The 12937-nt window shown below is 48.1% G+C and overlaps 2 protein-coding genes across 2 annotated transcripts; one reads left to right on the forward strand and one right to left on the reverse strand.

The window, feature by feature from the left end:
* Positions 1–6262: 6262 nt before the first annotated feature.
* LOC119385479 (uncharacterized) lies at positions 6263–6634 on the reverse strand. The gene has a single exon (XM_037652904.1). The coding sequence runs from the start codon at positions 6632–6634 to the stop codon at positions 6263–6265; it is 372 nt and encodes a 123-aa protein (XP_037508832.1).
* A 101-nt stretch (positions 6635–6735) lies between these two features.
* On the forward strand, positions 6736–9122 carry LOC119385480 (uncharacterized). Its single transcript, XM_037652905.2, has 3 exons — positions 6736–7192; positions 7279–7507; positions 9037–9122. The coding sequence occupies exons 1-3, from the start codon at positions 6947–6949 to the stop codon at positions 9120–9122; spliced, it is 561 nt and encodes a 186-aa protein (XP_037508833.1). The 5' UTR covers positions 6736–6946.
* Positions 9123–12937: the final 3815 nt, after the last annotated feature.

Here is a 12937-nt window from a genome sequence, read left to right on the forward strand (position 1 = left end):
GGCGGGTGGCGTTTGCCTGGGCACGCTGCGAGTGGTCCGGGCAAACGCGATAGTCCGTTGTGGTGCTGCCCCCCGTCGCACCACTTCGGCAAAAGATGTTCTTGCTGGAAATGATGATGAAACTCTCTGTCGTGCTTCGCGGAACGTTACGTTTTCTTTTACTTTTATCGTGAGTATTTCTTTCTCTTTCTTCCAGGCCGGGCAGGCCCTGGAGTACGCAGGGTGATCACCTTCACAGTTCGCGCAGTGAGTCCCATCACCAGCGCAGTCATCAACAGAATGACCCGTCGTTCCGCATTTTGCACAGGTGAGCTGCCCTCGGCAGCTTTGAGACGCGTGACCGAATCTTTGACATTTAAAGCATCGCCGCGGGTTTGGTATAAAAGGTCGTACAGCAAGCTTGACGTAGCCTGTTTCAATGTTTTCGGGTAGTGTGCTGGAGGCAAAAGTAAGTATCAAATGCTTGGTCAGTATTTCGGTGTTGTCGCGCCTTATCTTGATCCTTTGGACATGAGTGACATTTGAATCTTTCCATCCATCTAGTAGTTCTTCCTCGCTGAGGCCAATCAGGTCCTCATCGGACACTACACCTTTGACAGTGTTCATGGTCCTGTGCGCGCTCACAGAGACGGGGATGTTTCCAAACGCGACTAGATGTGACAAATTAAGGTACTGTTCCTTGTCTTTTAATTCGAGGAGTAGGTCCCCGCTTGCCATCCTTGTGGCCTTATATCCCGTTCCTATGGTGTCTTTCAAGCACTTAGCAACAAGAAAAGGTGAAATGGCTCTAGCTTTTCAGATGATTGTTCACAGTGAACCACGTGGTATTTCGGAAAATTGTCGTTGTTTTGGGGCCAAAAGAATTGAGATGCATCGGTGTGTACCCTTTTTGGGGCACGATCGGTGGAAGAGGGGTTCGAGGGTCCCATGGAAAAAGTCGCTTGTTCGGCAACGGCGCCTACCACCCACCACGGAGCCCAACAGGGGGACGTGGCAGAACATGCGAAAAGTCTGCGCAACGCCAGCAGTACGCCGTCACTATAACCTAATATGGTCTACCCAAGGTTGGGAGCCACACACGGTTAACCCTTGCCGCCAGGAAAAATCGGAAGTAACGAGAAGGGAGAAGTAGACAGGAAAGTTCAAAAGTGAGAGAGAAAGACGAAGATGAGGCGAGAGAGACAGGAAAAGGCGACTGCCGGTTTCCCCTGGGTGGGTCAGCCCAGGGGTGCCGTCTACGTGAAGCCGGGGCCAAAGGGGTGTGTTGCCTCTGCCGGGGGGCCTTAAAGGTCCAATCACCCGGCGTCGGCTCAACCCCCAGGATCCCCTTTTCCCCGGACACGGCAATGCCACGCGCGGCTAGGCGTGGGAGGTGGTCGAAACCCCCCCCCCCACGTTAGCTCGGGTCCGTGGTGTCGCTACACACCAAACACCTGCTCTCGCAGACGCCCCTGCGGGGAGCGATTCTGTTCGTTTAATGTGCACGAGTTGACACATATTGTAGACATGTGAGAAACTGGGGTCCACTTTGCGCCACTTCGGCATTTCTGTCTGAAGACAGAAATGTTCAGCTCCTTCGCCTCATGAAGGGTACACAAGCAATTGAAAAGCAGCTTGCTACGTTTGTTGGTGTCAGCACTGCATTGAGTGTACTTCACAAACGAGTCAGACCTCTCTCTGCTGCTGAGTTTGTATTGAGCAAGCTGCACAGTGTTCATTTTAGGAAAGTGTCAGTACCCAATGGCACTGTGTTTCATGGACGACCTTGCCAAAGAAATGCAGCAGTGAAAGCAGCACTTCCAGGTTTTTTTTCCCAACTACCGACAACGTAACTGTCTACAAAAAAGTTACACTGGGCTCTGAAACATTGTCTTCTAATTTATGCACCAACCAGCTTCGAAGGAACAATTTTACGGTAATGTGGATTGTTGGAGAACAACAAATGTTTGCTTTCGTTCATTGCTTTGTGAAATGGAAGGGTCAGTTATTTCTTGTGGTCAACAGGCTTTATGAGCGTGGTGATGAACAGACACAAGCTGCATCACAACACATTATACCAGTCCGTACGAGTGAGTGCCTGGATGTGGTCCCTCCTCCATCCAATATGACCAAGTACACAAGAGTGTCGGACTCTTATTTTTATTATTATTACGTTTTATTGGCACAAGGGCATCTAAGGCCAAAGAGCGCCAGTACAAGTGTCATAGTTTCAGTTTAGTTACCTAAAATCACTGGTTATAATAATTGCTGTACAGGGGCATATCTATAAAATATATAAAACTACGGTGTCTTAAAATGAATATCTATTTCATATCCTTGATATCGTTGGCTGCAGGTTCTCACGGTAAATGAGTCGGCAAGGTCCAAGTACCTCACTGCCGAATTCTTGCCTGCGCAAGAACTGCGAGGGCTCGGACGTATTTCAACACGCACGGCAACAGGCTGTACCTCACATGTGAGGCCCAGCCTGGTGACTAGGATGGAATGATACCATTTCTAAAAACTTGGTTTTCGCTAGGTATTTAAGAAGTCGCTTATGGTTAAATATTGGGTCGAGTGATAAGAATAGCGCTGGATGAGGTGGAATATGATAGCGGTAAAGTTCCCTAAAATGGGTCAGTAGCTCTTGGTGAAGCGCGGGACATTCAATTAGGACATGCAGAATGGTTAGATTCTCTGCACAGTGTATACAAGTCGGTGGATCACTGCCTGTCAGGAGGTGTTTATGTGTGGCATAGGTGTGGGCTATCCTCAGCCGTGCTAGGGTGACTTCGGTGAATCTGGTGAGTTTTTGTGGGATAGGTTTTGTTATTTGTGGTTTTACTAGATGGAGCTTGTTCTCGACTTGTTTGTCCCATTCAGCTTGCCAGTGTCTACGTAGCGCTCTCCGTACAACAGGTTTTAGGTCCACACCAGGAACAGAATTTACATCTATAGTGTGCCGACTAGCTGCTTCTCGGGCATTCTTGTCCACTATTTCATTGCCTGCGATCCCAGAGTGACCTGGCACCCAGCATAGAACTATAGAAAGGTTTAAGTTATGGGCTGCATTGATAGTATTAAGGAGCTTGTTGAAAACAGTGTTTTTGCTGTACTTGCCACAGGACAAGGCTGTAACTACGCTTAAGGAATCTGTGTACACTATAGACCTTTGTATCTTATGTTGTATAATGTGCTCAATAATTAGCAGTATTCCAAACGCTTCAGCCGTAAAAATGCTGGTATGTGTATGTAAGGTCTTGGTGCTGGAGAAGTTTTGGCCATAGGCTGCACAGGATACAGATGTTGATGACTTTGATCCATCAGAGAAGAAGGCGGTTGAACGATATTTGTGCTCAAGGGCCAAAAAATGTTGCTCAATTAGCGCATTTGGACAAGTTTTCTTTTTAAAGTTTTTAAAGGACCAGTCACAAGTGACCGGACGGTGCTTCCAAGGGGCAACGGCTTCAGAATGGTCAATTTTCTGTAGATCCGCGAAATTAATTTCTAGTTTTTCTGCAACAGGTTTTATTGCCAACGGAAACGGCGGGGCAATTGAGGGCCGGTTTGCATATAGCTGTTTTGTAGACACATCATTTATAAGCGCTTTGCATGGGTGATGCTTTAGGGACATGATTCGGATTGCATAGGTGACACCTAGATATGTGCGCTGATAGTCCAGAGGCCACTGATCCGACTCTGCATAAAGGCTTTGTACAGGACTGGTACGGAAGGCACCAAGGGCCAGGCGCATTCCTAAGTGGTATACAGGGTCCAATAGCTTGAGTGCTGTCTTTGAAGCTGACTGGTATACTACGCATCCATAATCTATGCGTGACACAACCAGGCTTCTAAACAGAGCTATGAGACAATATCTGTCTGTCCCCCACGACTGATGGGATAAAATCTTTAAAAGGTTCATAGTCTTAAGGCATTTTAGCTTCAGTTGTTTTATATGCTGAATGAAGGTGAGCTTAGCATCGAAGATTACACCGAGGAATTTTTGTTCTTTAGCAATGATTAGGCTTTGTCCATTCATTAGTATGCTAGGGTCAGGATGTATCCCTCTTCGTCTGGAGAACAATACAGCGGTAGACTTACCGGCGTTAAATTTAAACCCATTTTCATCAGCCCATTTCGAAAGTCTGTTAACACCTAGCTGTATCTGGCGCTCGCATATGGTCAAGTTGCAGGATTTGAAACTGATTTGAATGTCATCCACATAGACCGAATACGATATCGCAGGCGGAATTACATGGCGAAGAGAGTTAACTATAAAAAGTGTGCAGCTCAGTACTCCTCCTTGTGGTACTCCATTTTCTTGAAAAAATGTGCGCGATAATACACATCCTATTCTTACACGAAACTTCCTTTCAGATAGGTAGTCTCTTAGGATGTTAATCAACCTACCACATATTCCTAAGGATGATAAGTCTTGCAGGATTCCGTATCGCCAGGCAGTATCATGCGCCTTCTCGAGATCGAAGAAAACAGAAAGACAGTATTGGTTGTGTACAAAGGCATCACGTACATATGACTCAAGGAGGACAAGATTATCAGTTGTGGACCTAGCTCTTCGGAAGCCAGATTGGTAAGGATCCAATATACCGTTATATTCCAGATAATAGATTAAACGGCAGTTAATCATTTTTTCAAATACTTTGAGTAGGCAGCTTGTGAGTGCAATAGGCCTGTAACTATTCCCCGAGGAAGGATCTTTGCCGTGTTTGAGGATTGGAAGGACAACTGCCTCTTTCCAAGCAGGGGGTATGTGGCCAGTATCGAAAATCTTGTTGTAAAGGCCTAAAAGACACTTTAGGGTTTCGTGGGGGAGATTTTCGATCTTTTCATATGTAATTGTGTCAGAACCAGGCGCCGAACTTCCACAAGAATCTAGAGCAAGCTTGAGTCCATGGAGTGTTAGTGATTGGTTATATCCATCTGATAGAGGCCTGTTCGGATGCAGAGGTACACTTTCAGCTATGCGTTTATGGTGTATGAACTTCTCGGTATAGTTTTCTGAGCTTGATACTTTCTCAAAGTGTTCGCCAAGAGTGTTTGCTTGTTCTTCTATTGTGTCACAAGAGTCATTGACCATAGGGAAGGGATTTGGGTGTTGTCCTTTGAGTTTATGGACCCCATTATACACCTTGCAGGCATCTGTGTAAGAGTTTATTGAGGATATATAGCGTGACCAGCTTTCCCTTTTGGCTATACGGCGAATGCGCCTGCCGTTAGCCTTACAGCTTTTGAAGTGTATCAAGTTTTCTACTGTTGGGTACCGAGAGAAAATGCTCCATGCTTTGTTCTAGCGTTTCTTTGCATTTTCACAATCCTCATTCCACCATGGTTTTGCATTAATTTTATTTGCGCTAGACTGAGGTATGCACTTTTTAGCAGAGTGAGGATATATTCGGAGATATAGCTAGCCATCACTTCGACATCTACGTGGTCCACCTCTTCGAGGAGCAGTGTACATAGTTCTCTAAATTTCACCCGGTTTGCACCGCGCAAGTTGCATTTTTGGGGGTAAGCTGGTCTCTCATGTCATTGTCTATTTTCTAGAAGAGTAGGAAAATGGTCACTCCCATAGGGATTGTTATTAACTTTCCATCCTAGGTAAGGTAAAAGTGATGGTGATCCAATGGCTACATCTATGCATGAATATGTATTGTGTGTGGTGCTGTAGTACGTTGGTTCTGCCTTGTTGAACAGGCAGGTTCCAGATAAAAGCAGAGAATTTTCTATTGCGCGACCTCTCGCATCACATCGCGTGTCACCCCATAACGTACTATGAGCATTAAAATCTCCTATTATCACAAAAGGTTCCGGGAGCTGATCAACCATCTTTTCAAACTCTATTTTGTCGAACCTTTCATCGGGGGATATATACATGGAGCATAGAGTTACCAGGTGATCGAATAAAATAGCCCGAACAGCCACAACCTCGAATGAGCTTTGTAGCGCAATGTGCTGGCATGCTACTGACTTTTTCACAATGATTGCCAAGCCTCCTGATGAGGAATTGCCACTATTCCGATCTTTTCCGATAAACCACGTATTGATTTAGGAAGTTCTGGTGGCTTGACTTTAAGTGTGTTTCTTGAACACAGCTAGAACACTCTTGGCTGATAATCATTTAGTAAGTCTTTGATATAATCTAGGTTATGTAAAAGGCCTCTGGCATTCTATTGTAATATTTGTGTGGACATATTGAGGAAAATGTAGGTGTTCTGCGTTCAGCACTAAGGAAGTGTAGGGTGTTGATGTGGGATAACTTGCTTCAAGAAGCAGGACCGTCGACCGGCCCCGTTATTTGCTTTTTTGTTTTCTTGGCGTGGTCCAGAGACCTGCGCCGGTCTTTCGGCACCAGAGGTACCGATGTGGTATCCATTGCCTCCTGGGAGGGCACGTGCGAGCTGTTGGTTCGAGTTTCAGGCCTCGCCTGGCGCGGCGAGGCCTTGAGACCCGACGACCCCGGAGTCGCGGGGCTCTGTTCACTAGTTGGCGGATTAGATTGTACTACAGCCGCCTTGGGAGCAGGCGCCACAGCCGGCGGCTCGCTCTGCGCGGGCCAGCAAGTGGCGGAGGCCGATGCGACGCTGCCCCCTGACGCGCCACTTCGGCATAGGGCGTACCATGAAATGGCGAACATCTCCTCCTGGCTTCCCTGAAGGAGATATTCTCTCTTACTTTCAATGAGATGATGTCTTTTTCCTTTTTCCACGCTGCACAAGCTCGTGAGTAGGCGAAAGCGTATCCCCGGAGTCGGGGCTCTCCCGGTTTGGCGCGAAACCGGATCTGACGTTACCATAGGGAGGTACTCCCTGCCCCTAGACAGGTACTGTTGTAGCTAGGGAAAGATCCGACGATTCCTCGGCCTTGTCCCCAGCCTTTGCTAAGCTGCCAGTCAACAGTCGCAGTCAAGCCTCGTCGGCCTTATCTTTGCATGTGGAGCTAGCTAGCTATGCCTTCTTTGCGCGGCGTAGTGATTGGCGACAGCCAAGTGAAATTTATGTGCAGGAGTCGCCTTCCCTTGAAGCCCTCCGTCAAGACCTGCACATTTAGTTACGCTGGCTTTGACGCTGTGCGCATGGCCGAGGCTGTCAGTGCGATGCGCTTCCAGCGCGTTGATTTTGCCATTTTATACGTTGGAGGCAACGACCTTGCCAACGTCAACGCGGAGCCTCAGGAGATATGCGACAATATTGGGGTACGTATTATTATCTTATGCTTGGCGTCAGTTGCTCAAGGTTGCATCTTTCCGGCGCTGAAGGTTGCATTTTCTTTACATTTCAGGAGTTAGTTTTACAACTGCAGCACGACGTGGCCCCTATTGTCTATGTCTTCAAGGTGCTCCCACGCTGCTTCAACCCCAAAGACGCCGATGCGGAGCGCAAGACACGGAAAGCGCGCTTGCTGAACCGCAAGCTGACGGCTGCGCTAAAGCGCTGGCCATGTGTTCGCATCTTGAACGCCGAGGTAAGGTTGCGCCGGCATGAAAATGCCGTGCCGTCGTGGTCGGCACGTAGCTTTTTTAAAAACTATTTAGCCTCGCTGGTCGCTCATTGTTTGCGGTAAAATGATGTAATAGAGGTCTTGAGGATTAAAATGCCGACATGCGGATCACGACCGGCACTGCCAACAGATCCAATTAAAGCGGAATATAAAATAGCGAAATTAAGGTCAACTGACTAGCCCAACAACGTGGTCTAGCCACCATTTTACTGTACTGTTCAAAATGCCTGAAAGCGCGGAACGCGAATTTCGGCGCAGATAAATCGGCGCGTCAGTGCTAGTTTTCGACTTATTGACAGTGCGGACAATATCTCATGTGACTCGCGGTGCGTTGGCCGAGATTTCCCTAACGCCGAAGGGGACAATGACTTGCCCTCCGAGGCTTGTGCGTTTGATCTCGAAGACGGCCATCGTTGCCTTTGTGTGGATGACAGAACTGTCTTTGGCACACTCCTCGAGCGTACCAGAAACGGATGGGCACCAAGGGCATGTTTTTGATTTCTGGCGACGCTGTTACCACCAGACGTTTGCAGTGTTTCTGTGTCTCATGACCACGGAGACATTGAAAGTGGTGCCCTCTAGGACAGCAGCGCTGCGGCCTTGACTTCAGCCACATCGCAGGTGACGCAGAGTGAGTCTTTCGAATTGGCACCTACTGGGAACAACGAGGAGCAAGTTTGCGAACTTGGCAGTGCGGAGAGCTTCCGTAAGAGACTGCGAGTTGGGCCCTTGCAATCTCGCGCAATCGCATAAATCAGTAACGTCGCTCTTGGGAATACTACCGTCCCAAAATGCTTCAGCGTGCTTCCTTCAACTGCAAGGGCTTTGTTACACACGCCCAAGAAGTGCCTGGAAGTATTGCAGCTGGCCGGTGGGAAATACCAACATTTTCGGCTCAGCGCAGGCGCACAGCGAGTGCTGCAGGATTGTGGAAAACTACGAGCATTCTGAGGCTTAGCTTTAACATTCACGATCTGCCGACTTCAAGAAGTTCACCCGCCAATCTTGGTACATACTGGGCCGCATTAGTAACTTCGAGGACAAAGCACCATTTGTAGTGGGTGATTTCAGTGGGTGGGTGATTTTAGAAAAAGTGATGGCTGCAATGTTTGCTAAACAATGCTTCCTCTTGCCCCAGCCGGCAAGAGGGAAGCATCCTGTGCCATCCAACCCTGCGGAAGCCATATAGCTTTGTGTGCCCCTAAATGGCTGGAGGCACTAAAGAATGTCCTCGAAAGCATGTTGACCGAGCTCACAGAGCTGCAGTCATCGCTACTGAACCTCGCTATATTATTTCAAAGCATTCCCGAGGGAGAGGCACACTAGGTAATATGCAAGATGGCTGGCATGGCGGCTGAGGCTGCATTGCCCTATTGAAGGCAGCTGCAGTAATTCACAGCGGCATTTAGAACTCGACACGCCTCCTTGCTAGCTGGCAGTACGGCGCAGGACGCGATAGCTGCTGCCAGTCACTCCTGGGGACTCGGATACTAGAATTCCTATTGGTGCCTTTTCTTGCAGCCTCTGTTTGGGTCGCAGTCTGTGACCGCATCCGTGTGGCTGCAGGCTCGAGTGCAGCTGCACTGGAGCTGTTCCAGGCCAGCACCAGCCTTTTCATGCCCTAGCAAAGCTGCAGTGCCGTACCACTTCTGTTTACAGGATTTGCTATTTCAGTTGGTTCTTAGCATGTGTTTCTTTTTGGGCAATCTAGAGGCATCTGTTGCAGTACTGGCGGCACGGTGCTTTGTTTTTGTTTGTTTGTTTTTTTGTCGTTGCAGCCTCAAGTGGACAGGTTCCTGATGTTAGTGGAGCTGCACTGGTTGGTTGACTCATGTATCCTTGAAGCGTTACAGATTTAAAGGGGACTGTTAATGGCCAGAATGTGTCCCTAGATTCAGGTGGGAGTGAAAGGGACCGTGAATTATAGTGACAGAATCAAGCACCCTTTATTGCGATGTCATTGTTATTGATATTTTTAAATCTCACTGAAAGGTCACAAAAAAAAGCCCTGTCGCACAGTCTAGCAGAAGAGCCCTGAAACCAGATTGCAGAGGCGTTCACTTTGCTGTATGCAGTCTGATGCTTTCATGATCGACCATCATAATTAGTGGTCAAAATTAGGCTACACATATTATGATCAATCCAATTTCCATTCTGTGCTGCTTACGAGGTCAAAGGAGTTGTACGTTGAGAAACTGTAGTGCGTTTGCAACAACTATAGTCAAGCATGTGCAGGTACGGGGCATGGACGCAGAACGCAGGCATGTTAGGAAGCTGCTCTCACCCTGACCTCGCACTGTTTGCAGCATGTGTTCTATGTATATCACTTCGTAGTTCGCCTTAAATGGAAAATTTTGGATTATAAATGTTTCACAGAATTGCCCGCATTAACATTCGGTGATTAGAGAGTCTGACTGGTTTCCATTGCGCTGAGAAAAACGGGTACCATAATGACTGCTTGTTGGTCCCTTTAATATTTGTCTGTGGTGCTATGGCACCATCGTGTCCGTACTTTTTCCAAAGGCTGGTAATACCAGACCATGCAATGGGCACTCTTGGCAGAACCTGCCTGCTAGAGAGCGCGGTCCCAAGGTGGGGATAGCGGGCCTGCTGTTGCTAGTTTCAGCGACAGCAGTGGTGTTTGCACCTCGTGGACCAAGAGGGATTTTTTTCTTCCCACCTATTTTAGGCAGCCCAGCAGAAGTTTGGATGGATCAAGAACAAGTGCATGTGTGCAGCCGAACGAGTGTTACAAATTATGTTCCCAACACATTGGCAAACAGGTTGAGACTTTGTACCCACCGCAAACGTTCAATAAAACTGTCTGGACATATCACTGTTGAGTGGGGTCTCTTTTGTTACACCAGTGGTCGTCGGCATATTAATTTTGACTCGAGCACAACTTTGTGACGCTGCGAGCAATATTTCATGCTCGTGTAGCACATGGGAGATAAAAACAGAGGCAGCTCCTCTCTGCATACCCGCACATGTCTGGTCCTCTGAAGAAAAAAAAATTTATTCTTTTTTCTATAATGAAACCCTACGTCTTCATAGTCTCAGATGCAGCGAAACTGTCCGTGGTGTTGGTCACGAGTTCCGAAAGAAGGGTGAATTTTAACATTGCTTATCCCTTGGAGAGTCAATGGGATCTCTACAATGGCTGGTACCAAGGAAAAAATTAACAAAAAAAACATTCACTAGCGAAGAGGTCGGAGTTCAACTCCTACACGCCTGGCTACGCCAAAGATGCCTGCACAGCTGCTACATCGTAGAAATTGTGCGCCAGCATTTTCCCCGATGGAGTATACTACACAAGCATGACCGGCAAAAAATTCACGGCCAGCATGACTGGCCACTGTAGTTCCAAGCGTCAGTCACGACAGGCGGCGCTCGTTCTCACCGATGCAGGTCACGTCAGACGGTGAGGGAAACGGGGAGCGAAAAATTTTCAGGGAAAGACGTAGCTGAAGTGCCGGACGCAGTGCACTGGTAGGCTTCTACTGTTAGGACAACATGACAGCAGCCCCAGCAGGCACGCAGCTCGCGGAGGCTTCATCGGCGACAGCCAATTGAAATATCTTAATCAGCTCAAGACTGCATTAGGAAACAATATCGCGACGGGCACGTTAGTTCTGGCGGAGCAAGGCCGCGGAGTCATGGAGGCAGTGAAGGAGTTGCGCCCAGGGCTACATTCGCTCGTCATTTATGTCGGAGGAAATGACCTCTGCGCCACTCAAAGTGCAGAAGAAATGCTGATGGAATAAAGGTAGGTGTAGTTATTGTGGTGATTGCCCGAAAATATCCATCTAATGTTGTTAACGATAAAGTACGCGATTTTTAGACGCCACGATTGTGTTTGCAAAGGATGTCCACGTGTTTGTACGGTTTGCGTCAACACGTACGCAACAAAATATGGCGTAGCGCTGGGTTATGTAGATTGTGCCATTGGTGTTGTCCCTCGGATAAATTTCGCTTCTGATTAGGTGGGATCCCTTAACCTCCGCTGGAGTGTCTGCAAGAGAAATTAGCACTAACGCATACGCACGCTATTTTGTTTGTTTCGCGCCGTACTGCAGCGCACAGCTAGCTAAAAACGATATTTTCCTTGCACACGAAGTGTCCTACACATAAAACGATTCTTAACAATTTTCTTGATGGTTAGTCGCGCACGGAAACGATTCGTGATTTTAAAATCTCCTCTCGGCACTGGCAGAGAGAGAGAGGGGGGGGGGGTTCAACCCGACATTTTGCCATTTGCATTGATGGCGCTCTTTTTGTCCACTTAGCTTTGCTGTATTTCTCCGATTTTAGCGCAACATAACCTACAATAACACACATGCGCCAAATCATAAAGCAAGATATAGATCTTAAGGGTACAAGCTGGTTCAGATGCCGCGTAACGCGCGGAGCAGAAAACCGTGACATCAGATTAGAGCCAGTGCTCGGTTGCGTTCCTTTTTGTTCCCCCAAGGCACAGGAACAGCACAAAAGAACGCAAGGTGGGAACGACTCTCTGCACTGACACTGTAATGAGAGAAAAGTCACGGTGGCCGCCATCTTGAGATACAAAGTGCAGAGAAATTGTCTGTGACGTCACGTCAAAAGTATTATTTTTCGGCGCTATTATTATAAAAGGGCGCTGTTGTCCAGGGACGTGACAACTTTAAGGGGAGACGCGGGTCTTGGAACGGTCAAAAATGGTCAAAAAATCGATTTTTCGCAAAGCTTATTTTCGAGGCGTTTGTACTTCTGAGCACCTACTCTCAAATTGCTAACGCTAAATTCGGTCGGGAAACGCGATAAAATCGGCTTTCAAAGCACCCGTCGCACTAAAATGTCCCCAAAAGGACGAAATTTGTTCGAACTTCCCGCGCGCGCCATGAGCGTTGCAGCGGGCCGAGCGCCGCCATCTTGGGCTAGATTTGAAGCTGTTTTCTTTGTGCACATTTTGCGCCATCTCAAAATGGCGTCGCTCAAGCAGAACGGCCGCCGTCGCGGGTTTTCTGAAGGTCGTTTCAGGCCACTGATTGGCTCTCACGCGGCGCGCTTTTCAAGCGCGCCTTTCCGAGTCTCCCATGGCTGGCGCGACCGACACGTCATTTTTTTTTTCTTTGTGTTTGGTTCTCCGCCGTGGCTGTCCGTTTGTGTGCGCCTGCTTTTTGCGATCGTGCGTGTTTCTCGACGGAACGGGTCTCTACTTTGTGCCGGTAGTTTTTCCACGCGATCGAGATGCCTGGAGACTCTCGTCTGAAACCATCGACGCAACGAGCTTTTGGAAGCCGTAAAAAACGGGCTTGGAAACAGAGGCGCCGGCTACAAGTGCACCGTCGGCAGCGGAGTTGGAGTCGCGGCCGGACCCTTTGGACCTGCCGGGAACTTCAAATGACGACACCGTGGGACCAAGTTCGACTAGCGACGAAACACTTCGGGTTGATGCCGC

Source organism: Rhipicephalus sanguineus, chromosome 3 (genome assembly GCF_013339695.2).
Source record: "Rhipicephalus sanguineus isolate Rsan-2018 chromosome 3, BIME_Rsan_1.4, whole genome shotgun sequence".
NCBI lineage: Eukaryota > Metazoa > Arthropoda > Arachnida > Ixodida > Ixodidae > Rhipicephalus > Rhipicephalus sanguineus.

Coding starts and splice junctions, on each gene's coding strand:
- LOC119385479 (XM_037652904.1), bottom strand. CDS start 6,634: ATGTTCGCCATTTCATGGTACGCCCTATGCCGAAGTGGCGCGTCAGGG.
- LOC119385480 (XM_037652905.2), top strand. CDS start 6,947: ATGCCTTCTTTGCGCGGCGTAGTGATTGGCGACAGCCAAGTGAAATTT. Junction 7,193..7,278: donor AGATATGCGACAATATTGGG/GTACGTATTATT, acceptor TTTACATTTCAG/GAGTTAGTTTTACAACTGCA. Junction 7,508..9,036: donor CGTGCCGTCGTGGTCGGCAC/GTAGCTTTTTTA, acceptor TTTGGGTCGCAG/TCTGTGACCGCATCCGTGTG.